Source organism: Lactuca serriola, chromosome 8 (assembly GCF_051521515.1).
Source record: "Lactuca serriola cultivar US96UC23 chromosome 8, Lser_US96UC23_V15, whole genome shotgun sequence".
NCBI lineage: Eukaryota > Viridiplantae > Streptophyta > Magnoliopsida > Asterales > Asteraceae > Lactuca > Lactuca serriola.
Window position 1 is genome coordinate 19448997 of NC_136415.1, and position 21358 is coordinate 19470354.

The 21358-nt window shown below is 34.8% G+C and overlaps 1 protein-coding gene and 2 long non-coding RNA genes across 4 annotated transcripts; 2 read left to right on the forward strand and 1 right to left on the reverse strand.

Moving 5' to 3' along the window:
- Positions 1 to 2546: 2546 nt before the first annotated feature.
- Positions 2547 to 4355, forward strand: LOC145067038 (7-deoxyloganetic acid glucosyltransferase-like). Of its 2 annotated transcripts, XM_079014262.1 has the most exons (3): positions 2708 to 2842; positions 2953 to 3112; positions 3230 to 4355. In XM_079014262.1, exons 1-3 carry the CDS (start codon positions 2840 to 2842, stop codon positions 4150 to 4152), a joined length of 1086 nt encoding a protein of 361 aa, XP_078870388.1. In that variant the 5' UTR covers positions 2708 to 2839; the 3' UTR covers positions 4153 to 4355. The 2 variants fall into 2 exon arrangements, with proteins under 2 accessions (XP_078870387.1, XP_078870388.1); XM_079014261.1 differs by having other exon boundaries at positions 2547 to 3112.
- A 2855-nt stretch (positions 4356 to 7210) lies between these two features.
- LOC145067040 (uncharacterized) lies at positions 7211 to 13845 on the reverse strand. The gene is made up of 2 exons (XR_013688817.1): positions 12775 to 13845; positions 7211 to 7515 (listed from the first exon to the last, which is right to left on the reverse strand). It is a non-coding gene; the product is annotated as an uncharacterized LOC145067040 (long non-coding RNA).
- LOC145067039 (uncharacterized) lies at positions 10502 to 12123 on the forward strand. Its single transcript, XR_013688816.1, has 3 exons — positions 10502 to 10821; positions 10944 to 11102; positions 11905 to 12123. It is a non-coding gene; the product is annotated as an uncharacterized LOC145067039 (long non-coding RNA).
- Positions 13846 to 21358: the final 7513 nt, after the last annotated feature.

Below are 21358 nucleotides of genomic sequence, written 5' to 3' on the forward strand. Positions count from 1 at the left end.
TGGAAATACTTTGATAATATATTTATCATGTTTTATGGGAACAAATTCCGCAATATTATTTTTTCAAATGGATAATCTGATTTTTAAATAAGCATAAATAAAATTTTTAAAATGACCGCGAATTTGGGGATGTCACAATAATGATGTGAAGAATAAGAATTCAAATGATTTAGTGTCCGAGAAGAAGCTTGTGGGAGACTCGAGATTTGATTGCAACTATTGTAAAGTGAAGAATCACATTACCAGAGATTGTATGTTGAAGAAGCGAGCTAAGAAGCAAGAGAAAGTTAATGATGAAGTCTATTATTCAATGAAGATTGAAGATTTAAGGTTGAAGTTGAAGAATTTGTCCCTTATGGCGAATGGAGAAGAGGGAAACGAAATAACATATCAAATTTGGTCTTCGGGTTTAAATGATGAGGAAATGTGTGATCCTCCACTAAATTGCGGAATGTTAGTATGGATAAGGATGTTGTTAGGATAGATAATATGTTTTTGATCAAACAACGAAACATATACTATAATACAACAACACAACTTTATGGAAAATTGACTGATTTTTGTCATTCATAAGATATTTGTAAAGAGCATCAAAGAAACTCTTGCCATTTATAACTTTCAAAAATGATTTAGTTGATGAAATTCCATATGAATGAAAGAGTAGAGTTTATTTGTATGATCAATTGCCAAATGAGAGAAAAGTAAGTTATGTGATATTACCAAACTATATTTTTATTGATTTTGTAACACTCATAAAATACGCTCCCAAAAATTTTATTTTTAAATCATAAATAAACCATAGTTATTAAAATCATCTCATCAAAACATAAGCCATAGTATCTCAAAACATCATAAACGATATATCCATATCAAAGCATATGTCAAATATATCAGAGTAAACATCTCAGGCTAAACAACATGGTGTGTGCAATGCAGTTATCCCGAGCTCTTCCATTTGTTACCGGAAGTACTTGAAACCAAAACTAAAAACTGTAAGCACGAAGCTTAGTGAATTTCTCCCAAACTACCACATACCATACACATAACATGCAACTAGGAGATATGGGCCCTGCCCACACTCGGACAACGGGTCCTGCCCTATGAAATACGGGCCCCGCCCAAAAATTAGGGTTTCGTGTCTGCCTGCCTACTCATCCAGTTGAGGCCTCCCAACTCATCGAGTAGGTTACTTAAAATACGTGACCCTTATGATCTCTACTCGACGAGTTTAGGGCTTCCAACTCATCGAGTTGCTCTATAAAATGGAGTAAATTATAAGTTAAATACATACCAGGAACCAGACGTTACAGATTTTTTATAACTTATTATAATTTTTAAAAATGATAAATTTTTATTTAATTAAAAATTTCATTTATTAAATTTGTATCCGCTAAACTTTATGTTTTATTGAATTTGCATATAGTATATAAAGAAAAATATAGCTTTACAAAACTAATATATATATATATATATATATATATATATATATATATATATATATATATATATATATATATATATATATTTACACTTTATAAAAAACAATTAATAGATGTGTCGCTTTGGGGATAGTTCTAAGGTCATTTAGTCATGAGCTTGGTGAATATTTAAAGAGATAAAAAAAACATGTGTGTATGTATGTGTATGGCTATCAGTATGGGTATGAATGTTATTGTGAGTGTCGGTATGGGATTGGGTGTGAGTATAGCGGTGTGAATGATTTTTAATAAGAAATACTATTAAAAGTATAATGTTTTAATATAAATAAATGAAAGTAAGTTGTTTTTTCGGTTTGCTTTTGGGATTTCTGTTTCGGTTTCGAGTTTCTTTTTTTGTTAATAAATTTTTTGGTTAATAAATGCATGTGTGCTTAACACAAAAATGATATATTAAGATTTACTAAAATTATACAATACAAGAAAAAAGGAACACGTTGGATAATATGTGAGTAAAAAAATATTTAATTAACACAAAAATAATATGTCTATAACATTTGGCTTCAGACCTTTTTTAAACAGGTTCAAAAGAATATGTTTTTTTCAAACCGATCATTTTTCAGCCTAGTCTTTTTATAGATCGGTTCGGCCTCTGTTCCTTTCGAGACAAAATTAGTCTTCTTGTTCTCATCCAAGAGAAACAATCACCATATATCAAATAGATTTACCAAAAACGTGGTTCATGTAAGCTCAAGCCCAAACGCTTCATGTAAAACCTACACATCTAAATCACTTGTCTAACACAAACTACAAAGTATCAATAGATGTTTATTGGTTATTTGTTCTATGTGTGCAACATACATAGAAGTGGCATTAGTGCGTTATATGCCGTTGAAAATATAAAGAATAAGAAACCAAATTATTACTCATATCTAAAACAAATAATGTTAACTTTGTAAACCAAAAGCTTTTAAACATATTTTTCACTACAAAATGTAAATCTTTTATCTATGAGATAAAACAGAATTTTATAAAATTTATTTTATGGTGACATGCACTTTAAATAAAATAACAGTTAATTTTACTAGATTTATATTTCTAGAGAAAGCGGTGGTGAAACAACGTTTGTCTAGACATTTCAAAGTGGTCACCTCTTATCTCTGATCTTCAGAATTAAAGATCATTCATGGATCCGAAACCACCTTCTCCACCGCATGTTCTTATCTTTCCATGTCCGGCGCAAGGCCATGTGAACTCCATGTTAAAGCTGACGGAGCTGCTCCTGCCGGCGGGTGTACACATCACCTTTCTAATATCCGCCAAAGACCATGACCGCCTATCCCGCTTCACCACCGTCCATTCCCGCCTAAGCTCCTACCCGGGTTTCCGTTTCCACGTCATTCATGGTCTCTATGAAGGCCCCATAGACACCGATGAAAAACTCAATTTGATGTTAATTGATTCTTTGCCTAAAGTAACTACACCCTTGCTCAGAATGTTGCTTCTCGATTCTCAGGTGACTTGTTTCATAGCTGACGGAATCTTGGGTTTTTCACTCGATGCTGCGGCGGGTACTGGAGTTCCCGTCATGTTCTTTCGGACGATTAGTGCTTGTGCGTTCTGGGCTTACTTTTGCGTCCCGGATCTCATAAACTCCGGCGACCTTCCCTTTCAAGGTACGTAATTACTAGTAATTAATTACGTACTCCAGTGTTTTAAACACATGTGTAATGAAACTTTATCGAGTTTGGTTCGAATATTTTTTGATATCTGAAATTTGTAATTAAATAAAGGTACAAACTTGGACGAACGAATAGTCAACGTGAAAGGCATGGAAGGATTCCTTCGCCGGCGTGATCTTCCAAGCTTTTGTCGTTCCGGCTTAAGCAACACCACGTTCCAAGAAGTTACCAGCATAACACGCCGGACACCAGATGCCCATGCACTCATTCTCAACACTTTTGAAGATCTTGAAGGTCCTATTCTCTCTCACATACAAAAACACTGCCCAAATATTTACACCATCGGACCACTTCACGCACACCTCAAAGCTCGATCCGTATCAAAATCCACATCTTCAAATAGCTTACTCCAAGAAGATAGGACATGTATAGGTTGGCTCGATCAAAATGCACCCAAATCGGTATTATACGTGAGTTTTGGAAGCATAGCAACATTAACAAGAGACCAACTTATCGAGTTTTGGCATGGTTTAGTTAACAGTGAGAAACCATTTTTGTGGGTCATCCGAGAGGATCTTGTTTCGAGTCCTGATGATGAAAACAATGTACCAAGTGAGCTAGAAAAGGGTACTAAAGAAAGAGGGTATCTAGTTGGGTGGGCTCCACAAGAAGATGTCTTAACCCATTCAGCTGTAGGTGCTTTTTTGACACATAATGGATGGAACTCGACGTTGGAGAGCATTGTTGAAGGAGTGCCGATGGTGAGTTGGCCGTTTTTTGCAGATCAACAGCCGAATAGTAGATTCGTGGAGGCTGTGTGGAAATTAGGGTTGGATATGAAAGACACGTGTGATAGAAGGATAGTTGAGAAGATTGTTAAAGAAGTAATGGAAGTTAGGAAGGAAGAGTTTGAAGAATCCGCCCGTCGTATGGCGAAACTGGCGAAGGAGTCTGTTAGCAGCGGTGGATCTTCATATAGGAATTTAGATCGTTTGATCGAAGACATTAAAATGATGACTCCTCAATCTAATTAATGATATGTCAGCTGCTAATGTGAACATTTGCACCTTCTTCAAGTTCCTAGATATATAAATTAAGAAATAGAAAAACTGTATTCGTAATAGATATTTGTTTCTTCTTCAAAGAGAAATTAAAAAATCTTTTACAGATATTTATTCTCTTTAAATAAAACCATATTGTTACTCGGGAGGATGAAGGAAATAGATGAATTTATACATGTTCTTGATTGTTAATTAAATAGTATTTAACAATGGTCTAATTGTTAAAATTTTTCCAATATACTAGCTCGATTTACATCTTATCCTATAGCAGTTTATGTGAATGGTGGAGAATATTTTAAGCGTCATGATCATCGGTGTTTTTTGGAAGCTCTCACTGTAGGAACTAAACCCTAAAGATACTCCAACATGTGCTCCCAAAGACAAAATTATTGCACATGGAATGTTGAGGATTGCCGCCTGGAAAGAAAATTATAAACTCTATATATGTGGCTCCAAGAAGGATTAATGACACAATTGTTAACCAGTTATTTATATTGTTTTAAAAGAATATCTATAACAAGTAATAAAATCAACCTCATAATTAATGAGGAAAGAATCGATTATATAGAATGGATTTACAACAAATACCCCTACAAATAAGAAGATAAGTAAATACAATAAATAAGATAAATACACAATAATATTATCCACTAATACCCCCCTTCAATTGAAACGGTGGTGGTCCTAGGCGTAGCATGGTACGAAAAGTCTTGAACTGAAGACGTGAAAGACTTTTAGTGAAGATATCGGCCACCTGAAGATTGGTTGGAACAAATTTTGTGAAGAGTTTGTCTGAGCTAACCAATTCCCGGATAAAGTGATAGTCTAAATCAATGTGCTTGGCATGTTTATGTGAGACTGGATTTTGTGTCATAAAAAGAGCACTCTTGTTATCACAAAGAAGTGTAGGTCTATCTGGAGGAAGCGCATGCAACTCTCTTAAGAGATGAGTAATCCATACTATTTCAGTAGCAGTAGTGGTCATTGCCTTATATTCAGATTCACAACTGGACCGTGAGACAGTGGGTTGCTTTTTAGCACTTCATGACACAAGATTCCCACCTAGGTAAATAGAGTAGCCATATGTAGAGCGACGTGTGTCTAAGCAACGAGCTCAATCAGCATCAGAGTAGCCAAGTATGGAATTTTTGTGAGGCCGACCGTAAGTGAGACCAAAGGAGATGGTGCCTTTAACATACCGAAGAATTCGTTTAACAGATTGAAAATGATCAACCGTTTGGGTTGGAGAAATTGAGAAACTTGATTGACCGCGTAAGACAAATCTGGTCGTGTGATTGTCAAATACTGAAGAGCCTCGACTAAAGATCGATAGAGAGTTGGATCCTTAAAAGGCGTACCATCTGTTTTAAAGGATGCATGGGGAGGTAGAGGCGTGCTTGCGGGTTTAGAATCATAAAGATCAGCCCTTGTGAGAATGTCGCTAGCATACTTTGATTGAGTGAGAAAAAGACCGTTGTCTAGGTAAGCAACTTCAAGGCCCAAGAAATAACTAAGATCACCAAGATCTTTGATGGAAAACTCGTGATTTAAACGAGAAATAAAATTGGCAATAGCAGTCTCATCATTTCCTGTAAGAATAAGATCATCCACATATACGAGTAAGTACATGATGCATGAGACATTTGTGAACACAAAGAGAGAAGTGTCTGCACGACTGCAACTAAAGCCATATGAAAGAAGAAAAGTGCTCAAGCGTTGGAACCAAGCTCGTGGAGCTTGTTTTAAGCCATAAAACACCTTAGATAACTTACACACATGGTTGGGAAATTGAGAATCGGCAAATCCCGGAGGTTGTTCCATAAAGACCGTCTCATCTAAGTTGCCATTTAAGAATGCGTTTTTACATCAAGTTGATGCAACTTCCAGTTATTCAAGACTGCAAGAGAGAGAACAATTCGAACAGTAGCTGCTTTAACAACCAAACTAAACGTATGAGAGTAATCAAGACCCGGAATTTGAGTGTATCCTTGGGCCACTAGTCGAGCCTTGTATCTTTCAATGGTGCCATCAGAATGATATTTGATACGATACACCCATTTAGAGACAACAACATTGGTAGAACTTGGGCGTGGTACTAATATCTTGCATAGGACTAGATGAAGGCACGGTTAGAATTTCATGTTCTGTAGTTGGGGTAGGCGTATGTGGTGGGTTAATAGTAACAGTAGGTGGCTTGCATAAAGAACAAATGGTTGGAGCAGTATGTTTGTTGCTATCGTCTTTTGTATGGTTCTTTAACATAGGAGAAGATAATGGAAAATGTGAAGCATCTTGGAGAAAGGTAGTGAGCTCTAAAGAACTTATGTTCGTGTCACAAGAAGAACTGTGAAACGGAAAAACCATTTCATTAAAGCGAGCATGACGAGTGATAAAAACTTGTGAGGTGGTAGGGTAGAGACAACGATATCCTTTATGTTGCGGACTATACCCAATAAAGATACATGGGATGCTCCTTGGTGCAAGTTTGTGTTGAGAGTAATCTCGTAAATAAGGGAATACTTGGCAACCAAATGTTCTAAAATTCTCATATTGCGGATCTTGATTGAAAAGCAACTGAAAAGGAGAATTGTTATGTAACACCGGAGTCGGTAAACGATTAATAATGAATGTTGCCGAAGTGAATGCATCCACCCAGTAGCTAGTCGGCACATGAGCGTTAAATAACATAGCTAGACCGGTTTCAACAATATGTCTATGCTTGCATTCACACGACCGTTTTGCTGCGGTGTGTATGGACAAGAAAAACGATGAAATGTGCCATTGTCTTCAAAAAATTTGCGAACCATGTGATTAACAAATTCCGTGCCACCATCACTTTGAAAAACTTTTATCTTTCGTGAGCATTATGTTTGAACAAAATTAATAAATTTAGGTAACACCGAATAGAAACCTGTCTTAGTTGTAAGTGGATAGAGCCACGTAAACCTAGAGTAATCGTCTATAAAAGCAACATAATATTTATAACCCTCGTTAGAGCAAATAGGAGCTGGACCCCATAAATCACAATGAATTAAGTCTAAAGGATGAGATGAACGTTTATAATTAAGATTAAAAGATAATCGTTGTCCTTTAGCAAGTTGACAAGGTGTGCAAAACAATAGGTTTTGGTAACAAAGAAGTAATAGACAAAAATCCTAATTTATTCATTGTAGAAATATCATCGAAGGACACATGGCCTATACGAGCATGCCCTAACTCACAAGAGGCTCTTTTTGAAGCTCTGGTGGTGGTAACAAAAGTGTGGGGTTCATCCTTGAGCACATAAAGGCCATTTTCACAGCTTCCTTTAGCGAGAACTCTTTTGGTTTTCCGATCCTGAATATTGAAAAAATGTTGAGAAAATAGAACATCAACCGGATGATCACTGGTTAACTTGCTAACAGAAAGTAATTTCTTGGTAAGATTTGGAATGACAAGAATATTGCGTAAGGGAATACGATGTAAAATAGTCGATGAACCCGTATGCGTGATTCACTACTAGAAAACATAGGGTTTTCCTACGGAAAATAGCTACGGAAAATTTCCGTAGCTAATTAGCTACGGAATTGCTACGGATTAGCTACAGAATGGGATGCCCTAATTTAGTAACGGAATAGCTACGGAATAGCTACGGACATCAGTCCGTAGCTATTCCGTAGCTAATTAGCTACGGAATAGCTACATATGCTAATATGTAGCTATTCCGTAGCTAATTAGCTACGGAATAGCTACGGGATACCTACAAATACTATTTACCTACGGATTAGCTACGGAGTATGCTTTCCGTTAGAACTCCGTAGCTAATCCGTAGCTAAGTAGCTACGGATTAGCTACAGATTTTTCTTATTTTTGATTTTTCGGGCACCAAACGTCGTTTTTTTCGTTTCGTTTTTTTCACACCTCTACTATAGATGATTATCTATATTTTCACCAACTTATAGCTATTAATATCGTTCATAAAGTCGTGTGCCCTTTCGGGATCAAGTACTCGTTTCACAGTTTAACATTGTAATGCCTATATTTTTCACCAACTTCTGATGGATTATGTTTTTTTATATATATTTATATACATGAATGAGTTGTGGTATATGTGTACGTGTATATGTGTATGTATACGTGTTTGTGAGATGTATGTGAACATATTCATAAGCATTATAGTGTTAAACCACTAAACGAGCAATGGATCTCGTATGTATACACGCCTTTATATATGATATTAATAGCTATAAATTGGTGAAAATATAGATAATCATGTATAATAGAGATGTGAAAAAAATAGATCGAAAAAAACAACGTTTGGTGACCGAAAAATCAAAAGTAAGAAAAATCCGTAGCTAATTAGCTACGGAATAGCTACGGAATTCTAACGGAAAACATATTCCGTAGCTAATCCGTAGGTAATTAACTACGAATTAGCTACAGAATATGCTTTCCGTTAGAATTCCGTAGCTATTCCGTAGCTAATTAGCTACGGATTTGCTACGGATTTTTCTTATTTTTGATTTTTCGGGCACCAAACGTCGTTTTTTTTTCGCTCCATTTTTTTTCACACCTCTATTATACATGATTATCTATATTTTCACCAATCTATAGTTATTAATATCATTTATAGAGTCGTGTATACATACGAGATCCATTGCTCATTTAGTTGTTTAACACTATAATGCTTATGAATACGTTCACATACATCTCACAAACTCATATACATCATCATCAACAACATCAACATCATCATCACTATCATCATCATCATCATCATCATCATCATCACCATCATCACCACCATCACCACCACCATCATCATCATCATCATCATCACCATCACCACCACAACCACCACCACCATCACCACCATCATCACCATCACTATCACCGTTATCACCATCACCATCACCATCATCACCATCACCATCACCATCACCACCATCACCATCACCATCACTACCACCACCGTCATCACTATCACCATCATCACACCACCATCACCATCACCACCATCATCACTATCACCATCACCACCACCATCATCATCATCATCATCACCACCATCACCATCACCACCACCACCATCACCATCACCATCACCATCACCACCATCACCATGACCATCACTATCACCATCACCACCATCATCACTATCACCATCACCACCACCACCATCATCATCATCATCACCACCATCACCATCACCATCACCATCACCATCACCACCATCACCATCATCACCACCATCACCATCACCATCACCATCATCACACCACCATCACCATCACCATCACTACCACCATCACCACCATTACCATCACCATCATCACCATCACCATCACCATCACCACCATCACCACCATCACTACCACCACCGTCATCACTATCACCATCATCACACCACCATCACCATCACCACCATCACCATCACCATCACTATCACCATCACCACCATCATCACTATCACCATCACCACCACCATCATCATCATCATCATCACCACCATCACAATCACCACCACCACCATCACCATCACCATCACCACCATCACCATGACCATCACTATCACCATCACCACCATCATCACTATCACCATCACCACCACCATCATCATCATCATCATCATCACCACCATCACCATCACCACCACCACCATCACCATCATCACCACCATCACCATCATCACCATCACCACCACCATCATCACACCACCATCACCATCACCATCATTACCACCATCACCACCACCATCATTACACTTAAATTGAGGAGGTTTGTTGGTGATTTTATATCATCAATATTATTTAAGTGTAATATGATTAAAATTGTTGACCAAAAATGATCTTGTTTAATATTGAACACGTTAGGATGGTGTAGGAGTGCGCACATGTTCAAGTTTTTCAATATTCAAAGTACATTGTTATTTATGGGAGAAGCCCCTAAATGAACGGGGGTCCGGGGGCAGCGCCCCTGGCAGCGGGGTCCCAGGGGCGGCAGCCCCTGGCAGGGTCCAAGGGGCAGAGCCCCTGGCTGGGATCGAGCTATATTAAAAAATGCATCAAAAATCCAATTTTAGAATGTTGACACTTTTTAGAAAGTTAATTGTTCGTGTCTAAAATATGTAAGAAAATTTATCCAAAAAAAAAATTAAGACTCGAATAATAATAATAATAATAATAATAATAATAATAATAATAATAAATATAATAATAATAATAATAATAATAATAATAAGGAAGTCTATATATTCAATCAGAGTTAGTAAGTCGTTTGGTCGTTTCTGGTGGAGGTTTAAGTTCGAATCCCATCCGCAACAAAAAAAAAATTTCCTCCTCACATATTTGGCACCAGTTTTTATGTGGCTCCTCACAAAAAATTTCAATCTCCCCCCAATATGCCTCACGAAAATTTTAATCTCCCCCCAATATACCCATGTATCCCTAATCATCCCGCTTTCCTTTCCCTGTGTTATCTTCTTTTTCACGAGACCCTCCATCTTCTGGGTGCCATCTCAAACGTCGATCCCAGAGACATTCGGCCACCTCCAGCCCTTCGTTCGTCGCCGCCTCCGACGCCGATCCCAGAGACCTTCCACCACCTCCGGTGCTCCGTTCGTCACCATCTCCGGCTTTCTCTCTTCGACCGTTGCACACAGAGGTACGTTATCTTTCTGAAATCGTTTTTTTTTTTTGATGGTTGTCGTCGACGGCTATCTCAAACACTTTGCCCTAATAGCTAAACTCGCTCCATAAAAATCGCATATCGACTCCACATCGCAGCACACCCTCTGACCTCTCATCTTCCGCGTGCCCGTTCGTCACCATCTTCGGTTGTCGTTGGTGATGGCTGATAGCGATTTCAGTGTTGTGGAGGCTGGAAAAACACGAAGAAATAGCCCAATAGTTATGATTTTCAGCTTGTGAACACAAGATGTGAAGGTAATTTCTATAAACCTAAGTTAACGTAGGTTTCGTTTGGAATTGTTGATTTCATGTTGAAATTGGTTGATAAATCCTAAAATTGTTTATGGATGGAAGCTTTTGAGGAAATTAGAAACCTCAATGCATGAATAGATTCTAGTTTGTATAAAGTAGATTGTCAAAATTTGTATAAGATGACTAATTTCAAAGGTGTTTGACAACCTAAGCATTGGTTCTTCTTAAAAACAGGTTGGCATGAAAGATTCATGAAATTTCACTCTAGAACTTAAAGAAAACACATTCAGGCAAGTAGGATGCCTAAATGAGAAAAATGTCAAAAGGGATCACTCCAAAAAATGGTTTAAAATATGCCTTGAAGTTTTATACATGTTTTGAACACTCTTTGCATATTATTTAACTATATGACATGGTTTTAAACACATTAATGCATGAAATTGGAGTAAACTGTTAAAATTGGACAAAAAATGTAAAATTGGCAAACTTGATTATGAAGCTTCATGGAGCATAAATAATTATTAGAATAGAGTTGAAAGATTGTTACAATGACTAGATGAGCATAGTCATTTTGTTATATGAGAATTGAAGCAATATGCTTAGTTAAAGTCTATTGATAAAGAGAAATTACATTAATAAAATTGTGATTGTCAATATTGAAGGTTCAATGCAAATATCTTTTTATTTCATTATTAATTTCATTTGTTGTGTTTTAGGCGGTTATGCTTATGTATACAGTTTTTTGTTTTTTCCGTTTTTTTAGTTTGTAATTAACTAATGTATTAAATTTGGGATTTTATTACAGATCTTCATCCAAGGGCTTAAGGGCTATAAAAAGTTATACTTCTGTATAGATTTGCTCATGTAAGTGGACATCCATTTGTATGATTTTTTTTTTATGTAAATTAATTACTAGTAATATCTTGTACAAAGTAGGATAATGCATTCAAATGTATTTTGTGTGTATGAATTGTATTGGTTTGTATTTAAATTACTTTTATGAAATAAATTGAGTAAATGCAAAGTACAATGTTGTATGGTATTTGAGACATTTGTATGGTATTTAAGATAATGGAATTGAATGTGTCAAAGTTGGTATTAGGGACATTTTTTGGTGTATTTTGGACAAATTGAATTGATATGGTATTTAACAAAAAATGGAAATTTTTTAATTTTTTAATTTTTTTTTTATAAAATGAAATTAACTACGGGAAATCCGTCGCTAAATAGGTCTGTAGGTATTCCGTAGGAATAAAGTCAATTTTAGTCAAACTTGAGTTCTGTCGCTAATTCGTAGGAAATCCGTAGCTAAACAGTTCCGTAGCTATTCCGTAAGAAAATACTTGCGTGGGTAATCCGTAGGAAATCCGTAGCCATGTGATTCCGTAGCTATTTCGTAGGAACATTCACCTGTCGGCAATCCGTAGGTATTCCGTAGCAATCATTGTCCGTAGCTATTTGTAGCTATTCTGTAGCTAGTCCGTAGCAATTCCGTAGCTAAAAATTTCCCACGGGCATTTATGCTACATAAATGCCCAGGGCATTTTCCGTAGCAAATCCGTAGGTATCGCCTTATACCTACTGAATAGCTACGGATTGTGCCGTAGCTGTTGCCTTAGTTTTCTAGTAGTGATTGGAAGTTTCTTACCATTTCCAAAAACAACTTTATTGTTACCTAAATATGATGTCGAATGATTGAGTGAGTCACAGGTTGGAGTCGCTCCCGAATCAACATGCCAATCAGGAGTGTTTTTAGTAACATGACGTTGTGCACGGAAAGCCTTTGCTAAGTTTTCATCTGAAGAGGGAGCTTGAGTAGCATAGGTATGAAGTTGCGGACAAGAAGACGCATAATGACCATTATATCTGCACAATTGGCAATGAGGTGGTCTTCGACCTTGACCTCGTCCCTTGCCACGAGAGTTGATCCTCGATAATTGAAGGAACGACCCCTACCCTGAGCAGAATTAATGTGAGTATTCTGAGCCTTAAAAGCAGCAGGAGGAGAAGGGGTACCGTGAAGAGACTGTAAGAACAACTCGTGACTTTCTGTTTGTATAGCCAAATCACGGGACAAAGGTGCAGGTTTGGTAGCCCTTATCGCAATGAAGAAGGTTTCATAAGAAGGACCCAAACCATAAAGAAACCAATGCAACTTATCAATTTCAACAACCGGGTGACTAATTGAGGAGAGTTGGTCACATATTGCCTTGAATCGACGATAATAATCAAAAACAAAAGATGTACCTTTTGTGAGTTGTCGAAGGGATTCACGCAGAGAATGAACGCGTTTAACAGATGCGTTACTATAAGAAGCTTCAAGAGCGAGCCAGATGTTGCGAGCCGTGGTGAGACCAAGAACTTCGGCTGCAACTTCTTCAGAGAAGATTGCAAGAGAATAATAGCTCGCTGATCAGCTTCAGTCCATACCTGATAGTCTGGATTGGGAAGAGATTTTTCTTCAACAGTAACGGTTGTCGATGGAGCGGGAAAAGAACCATCGAGATGCCTTAATAGCTTCTGATAAGTAAAGATGGGAAGAAGAAGATGATTCCGACATAAAAGGTAGTTGCTGGAGGAAAGCTTGATTGTCATCGGGTGCAATAGAGTATTCATGGAGAAAGGGTTATCTTGAGGAGAAGAAGAAGAGGAGGACTCTGTCATGGTGAGATCCCAAGAAGAAGAAAGAGACGAATAGGTTTAGAAGGGGGAAATCGGATGAATGGCTGATACCATATAACAAGTAATAAAATCAACCTCATCAATTAATGAGGAGAGAATCCATTATATATAATGGATTTACAACAAATACCCCTACAATTAAGGAGATAAGTAAATACAATAAATAAGATAAATACACAATAATATTATCCACTAATAATATCACTGTATTATAAATAATATTGTAAAAAGGTAATCTAGTTTTATTTTTTTTGTTCTTAAAACATTTTGGCATGACCGAGAATAGCCCGTTTACATGGTTATCATGCCACATTGGCATGTTATGTTAAAGCAAAAATAAAAATTAGTAATTTCTCACAACATTTTCTTAGTATAATGGTGTTTTCGAAATACTTTAGATATAGATAATTGGTTATTACTTATGTCATTAATCTTATATTTTTCATAATAGAATGTTATAATATCAAAAAGTAGATGTACAAAGTATGTTATAACAAAGATAAGATATATATACGATTGTTATTTTCTTTTATTTAACCCTTTAATGGAGCTCAGTATGGGTCCTCCACTGCGTGGAGGATTTGTAGACACAACATATAAAGGTCGTTAAGGTTTAAAGAACACCATCCTGAGTACATGTCAAGTTAAGGCTTGTGGTCATCTCAACATGTCTCAACACATAAAATTAAAGGATAGATGCATTTGACGTTCCAAATGGTTGCACCGGAATAAAAAATATTTTTTTTCCTATAAATATAGCTCAACCCTATTAATATTTTCCGCACACAACTCTTATCTTTTTTATATTTTTATACAAGTTTCTAACAAAAAAATTTATAGAAATAATTATGTATTTTCTTTTTGTCTTGTAATGTCTTTTTTCAATTTAAATGATATGTTTTTTTACTATTGTATAATTTATATTTATAATTATTGAAAAAAAAACACTCCAAAAGAAAATGAAAAGTATGAGATGGAAATTAAAATGGTATGGAAACGCGTTAACGATTTCCTATTTAAATTGGTGTAGTATAAAAGATAGATATGACATGTATGCAAAAAAATAATATTAGTAAGACATGGGTCATACCCGGCCTAAGATTGTGGGGAGTGGTCACAATCAAATCACCAGTCAACTCAGCGCCACGTAGGTATTTCACGATTCCACTAGTGGCGGGTCCTTTAAGGGGCAGGGGAGGCCATCCCCCCCCCCCCCCCCCCCCCCCCCATTTTTCACCAAATCTATGTTGTTTGCCATAGATGTTGCAGAGGAAGGATCTCGGAATGGTTGTGATTAAGGCAACTATCCAACGAAAAAAAGGTTGGCGAGTTATATTTTTTGGGGAATCATTTTTACTGAATAATCAAGTTGTAAAGATCCAAATAATGGAATGGAGACAAGAATGAAAGAGGATCACTTCTTCCCTTCGACCACCACCGACTCCATATTGTACTCTCTATATCTCTTTCCCTTTCTCTAACTTTCCCTTGCAAACGCTAGGTTCTTACATTTATGGTTATGCATTAGTTGTTTTTTTTTTTAAATTTGTTGATTTGATCTGTTTATTGTTTTAGAAAAGTGTACATTCAGTCTTTTGTACCATAATTTATTGTTGCTGGAATTGAACATATGGAGTTGCACATGAAGTGTTTGTGAAAAGTCCTCAATGATGTTTATTTTGTGAAAATGAGTTTTTATGAACATGTCAAGTTTCAAATTTTTATTTTTAAGCTCTTCATTACTTTTTTCATTTGGAATTGATCTAGTCGTCTTTTATGTCTATGGTTTATATTATGGGTCTAAATACAAAATGTGGTCTTGAAATTTTACATGCTAAGTGTTTGTTAAAAATGCTCAATGAGGGTTTTGGATCCAATAAGAAACCTAGTAAGAGAATAACAAAATATCATAGCATTTTATAGGCTTATCCATAATTTGAGCTACAATTCTTCTTATGTAAGTTTAGTATTTTTATACAACCATATATGTACACATCATACACATGTATAGTTGTGTGTATATGTATGTATATGTATATCTATATACTTGTTCAAAAAAATGTATACGTATATACATATAAACATGAACGGAAGGAGATGCATACAAGGTACAACTATAACCTCATTTTTACTATGAACTTATTGCTTGATGTATTTTGTCATACTTACATGATTTTATTTTAGTGGTTAGGCATTTTACAAGTAAATTACTGGTGCTGTTGTTTTATATGTTACTAGATGTAGTGTATATTATAACTATGGCTAATAAACTTACAATTTATGATCATTTGAAAAACATTTAACAAAGTTTTGGTTTTGGCCCCCCAGTTTTATTATTCGTGTTTCGCCCCTGGATTCCACAACCAACCCACCAGGTTATGAAAATGGTGTTCACGGGTGGGTTGGTAGTGAAGAGGCAAAAGGGATGAGAGAGAATGAGAGAAAATGTGAGGGGAAAATTAAAGAACCAATGAAAATGTTTGTCTTCACAACCACTACAACCCACTTCACAGCCAAACCATCGGTTCATGGAGCGATGTTCACCGGTGGGTTGGTGTGCCACATAGGAAACTCACGCGTGGGTGTGAACCCACTCCGAATAGCCTAATAAGAAACAAGAAACTTCTAAGCCTTTAAATAAAAGTTTTACTCAATAATAAATAAATTTATTGCATTTAAATTAGAAAGAAACAAGAAATATCTTGCATTTAACCTTGAAGTAAAACAAATAATTTTCATGAGAAATAAATATTGTTTTGAACTATTCATTTTTTAAATATTATCCATACGTCTTAATATCTTATTATTATTGATATTAGGTATGAGACCCATGTATTACCTAGGTTTGTTTAAAAGAAAAAACTAAATATAAAATTCTAAACATTTGAAAAGTTTGAATTTATAAGAAAAATGAGAAAAATATTGAATTATAAAAATTAAAGTGTTTTTTTCTCTAAATTTAAACAAATAATTTAGATAAATAAATTAATGAAGCTTTAATTTAGTAATTTTGAAATTAAAAGAAACATTAATTAAGGAAATTAATATGCATTTATTATTGCATTTAAATACTATGTGAAATTTAATAAAATAGAAAAAATCATAAAATAACAAATAGAATAACAATTAATTAAAAATAACCATAAAATAACATTTAACAAATTGAATGAGAGTGTAATAAGTGAAAAAAAAATTCATTTATTAGAATAGGTTATTATAGGTTTTGTAGTAGGGATAATGACTTAAAAAGATAATATATTTTTCGGTTTGTATACATTTAGTCACTGAGTTTTTTTCCGTCCACATTTACCTCTTCAACTTGTTAAACTGTAAACATTTAGTCCTTATGACCGGCTACTCTAGGTTAGCCGGTAAAAATGACTTAATATGGTAATATATTTTTCACTTTGTACACATTAGTCCTTAATATTTTTGTACACATTTAGTCCTTAATATATATATATTTTACAAAATAAGTCATTTTTGTTTTTGTATTCATTCAGTACTTATAAATGATTTTTTTTAGGTTTTTCTCATGACATCTTATGTGGGATAGTCATATGGTGGTGGGATAGGTTGAGATGGTCTTGTTATATGCTGTAGGCCAAGATACCTGGTGCGGGCCGGCTATAAGCTATAGGCACAGAGACTCAAGAAGAGAGGTTGGGTTAAGGCGGCATGCCAACAAACGCTGGATATTCCAGTCTGATGACTGATTGGACCTGTTGCATGTTGGCGTTCCAGTCCAATGACTGATTGGGCCAAGGTATTCCAATCTGATGAGTGTGGGTCCGTTATGCATGATAATACGTTTGTTGTATCGGGTATTTTGGGGGAAACTCACTAAACTTTGTGCTTACCAAGTTGTCTATGTTTTCATGTTCTATTGTTGGTCGTGGGAAGGAGAATGCATTATTGTACACACTCATCAACAATATTGAGTATTCTGTGTTACTTATATTACTCTAATTTTCGATAAATGTATTTTGGAATAAACTTTTTTTTCTTAATAATGGATTTATAATTAGGGAGTTTTGCCTTATTTAAAAATGAAATCTTTTTGTTGTGAAATGAGACATTACACATAAACATCAACAGCCCTACATACTCCATCAATGATTGTCCCACGTAAGATGTCGTGAGAAAAACCTAAAGAAAACATCCATAAGTACTGAATGAGTACAAAAACAAAAATGAGTTATTTTGAAACAAAAAAATATTAAGGACTAAATATGTACAAAAATATTAAGGACTAAATGTGTGCAAAATGAGAAATATATTACCCTATTAAGTCATTTTTCCCAGCTAACCTGGAGTAACCGGTCATAAGAATTAAATGTGTGCAGTTTAACAAGTTGAAGAGGTAAATATGGAGGAAAAAAAACTCAGCGACCAAATATGTATAAATCGAATAATATATTACCCTTAAAGCCATTATCCCTTTGTAGTAAGATGAAAAACAATCATACGTTATCTAATAGATTTTATGCTAATTTGTTCTATAACATAGTTATCATGTATTGCAAATTATCCATCTTAAACACTTTATCTCACTCCAAGAAAAAGCCCAAACCCATTGAAAGTTTGTAGAATTGTTGACTAAGGTGTTGTTTGTTTTTTTGTATACAGATCTTCCTGGCCTCTTCTGTCTGCGCAACGCAGACCACGCGCAAACATTTGCCTTCGCAGATTGTTTGTTTTTTTGAAGACCGCAGATCTAAAAATGTCTGTGCACCCTCTTCTGGGCGCAAATATGGACCAGAGTCTTCTAACATCTTCAGACATCTTCAAGCCTAAAAAAACACATATACTTTATTTTATTTTTTATTTTTTGTTTTTTTGAATTTATATTTATTCCAACTTTATTAGTGATAAACAATTTGAAAAAAAAAGTTACAATACTTTAAAAAAATTTCGACGACACAAACATGATATTTTTTACAAATTTATAAATAAAATTTTATTACAATAATGGTCGTTGATGTTGTTTATATAAATATAAAATATATATATATATATATATATATATATATATATATATATATATATATATATATATATATATATATATATATTCTTATATTTTTTGTGCCAAATTTTATAAAACATTATTTAATAAAGCATCGCCAATTTCTTAGAAAAAATATTTATGACACGTTTTTAATTGATTTAATTGAAAAAATCAAAGATTATTTCCATTCATTTATATATCAAAGTATTTGAGTCCTAATTATAATGTTTAGGCATAACTTTACGACCAAAATTGTTGGTTTTTATCAAATGTATACGTTAATTTATACCATTTTTATTTTGAGTTTTTATACAATAATACATAAAAGTTGATTTAGATTTGTTAACTATTTATAACAAAATCATAAATATATTAAGAAATCACTTTGTAGTTTAAAAAAATCAGTTTATTTAGATTTTAGTTTATTTTAGTAACCTACAGATGTTAAAAAAACAAACAATCTTCTTTTTTCATACTGTAGACGTTTGGTCCACCTCTTCTGCTGCAGATGTCTACAAATGTGGTGCGCAGACTGCAGACATTTTGCCTCAGAAAAAACAAATAGCACCTAAATAACTAATCAGACGTTTTTTTTATTTCCAACGATCGACTATTTCTTGTTGGAAATTTCTTTTGGGGAATTATGGTTATTAGGTTGGTCAAAATTGTTCATAATTGAGATCTTTTTAACTAAATTTTTTTATATATAATCTGAAATTATTTTTTATTAGTGATTAAAATCTATTAATTTGCTAATTAATTACATTGGCAGTTAATTCCAATTTTAAAAAGGTTTTATGGTCGCCAGTTATAACTGCTATTTGACAGTCTATATAAAGATGTCAATTATCAAATTAAGGATTGATCATGTACACAAAAACAACAATTATTTTTTATCTTGTTTTTTTTTGGAAATCATGATAGCATGAGAAAATTTTATAATAATTAAGATTCATTTTAATTTATTATTGTCTCCTGACAGACATTTACTAAAAAATTTATATCTTAGGACACTACATCAAGCAATATCAATCTACATATTTTTGTGTTTCAATTCTCTATATATGAACAAGTACATTTCTATTTGTAACTCTATTGTTTATACATAATTTGGATTTTATGTGTGTTTTTGTTTGTTATATTGCATTTGATTAATTGTCATAATATTTTTAACATTTTATTTTATTTTGTGAGTTGCATATCCTAAAAATGTGAATACTTTGTGTAATATATAATCTTTTTCTACCATACATTATACATGTGTTCAAATGTAACATCCCAAAAATTATAAAGTAAAATTTTCATTTTTAGTTCAACCATAAACATCATTTAATCATTTCAATCGTTCAAAAGTATATCAGTGTAAAATAGTTATCAGTGTACAATTTCCAAAATCATAGAGTGCGGAAACATGGGTGGATGCGTTGCGATCAAATCGAGTCCTTCCTTCACGAACCGGGATTACCTGAAAAACATTTTAAACATAAACCGTAAGTACGGAGCTTATTGAATTCCCCAAAATACCGCATACCATACATATCTGCCAGCTCAAGGCGGTGTCGGTTCTATTTCACCCCCGAGCCTATTTCAACTCATGTGTTGGCCCAAGGTCGTACCTATCTATTTCACCATGGGTCTATTTCAACTCATATGACAGCACAAGGCTGTACCAGGTCTATTTCACCCCTGAGTCTATTTCAACTCATATGTCAGCACAAGGCTGTACCGGGTCTATTTCACCTCTAGGTCTATTAACCCCACATACATATAACAAACAAGCACATAGGCATACATACATACAACAAAAGTCACAAAGACTACAAGAACATACAATCCTAGTGTCCAACAGTATAGTGAGCAAACTCACCTCAATCCGTTGACAATCCAACAGATACTCGAGCTACTGGACTAGAAAATCCCCTTGCTAACCAATCAAATACAATCATGATCAATAATCAGAACATAACCATAATCAGGACTTAGATCACTAATCCCAACTCCTAGGGTAAAAGACTATTTTACCTTTCCCTCAACTGTCCCAAAGACCAAGGTCCAAACTCAATGGCACTAAAAGCCTAATAACCGGCCCAAATGCAACAGACACCCAAGGACTAATTGTTGGGGAAATCTAGATTACAACTACAATTCCTTAAGCGGAAAAACAATCAAAACAATTCAATTGATTAGGGCACATGCAACCTAGTTTGATATATGTCTTTCACAAATAGCAACATACTATGAACACTAGCATACAAAAACTTTCCAATGAATAAACTAATTCATAAGAAAAGAAAACTAACCTTTAGTTTGTTATTGTAAACAATCTTGAATCCTTCTCCTTCAAAAATTTGGTAGCTAGCACCACAAGCATCGTGCCTCTGATGGTTACACCCAAGGCTAGCAACTAAGGATTGTGGAGAGGGAGGATGAGAATTTCATCTAGAAGTCTCTTAGGGTTAGAAGTGCTAAAATTGTGAAGGCAATGGCTCCTTGCATAGGTGAGGTATCTTAGAGCCAAAGCTAGGGTTTAAGGGAGGAAACCCTAATCCCTTTGCTTGGTGACCAA

What these genes read in the sequence shown, in the direction of transcription:
- LOC145067038 (XM_079014261.1), top strand. Translation starts at nt 2,623, where the DNA reads ATGGATCCGAAACCACCTTCTCCACCGCATGTTCTTATCTTTCCATGT. An exon ending in CGGCGACCTTCCCTTTCAAG is followed by an intron (nt 3,113 to 3,229) that starts GTACGTAATTAC and finishes AATTAAATAAAG; the next exon opens with GTACAAACTTGGACGAACGA.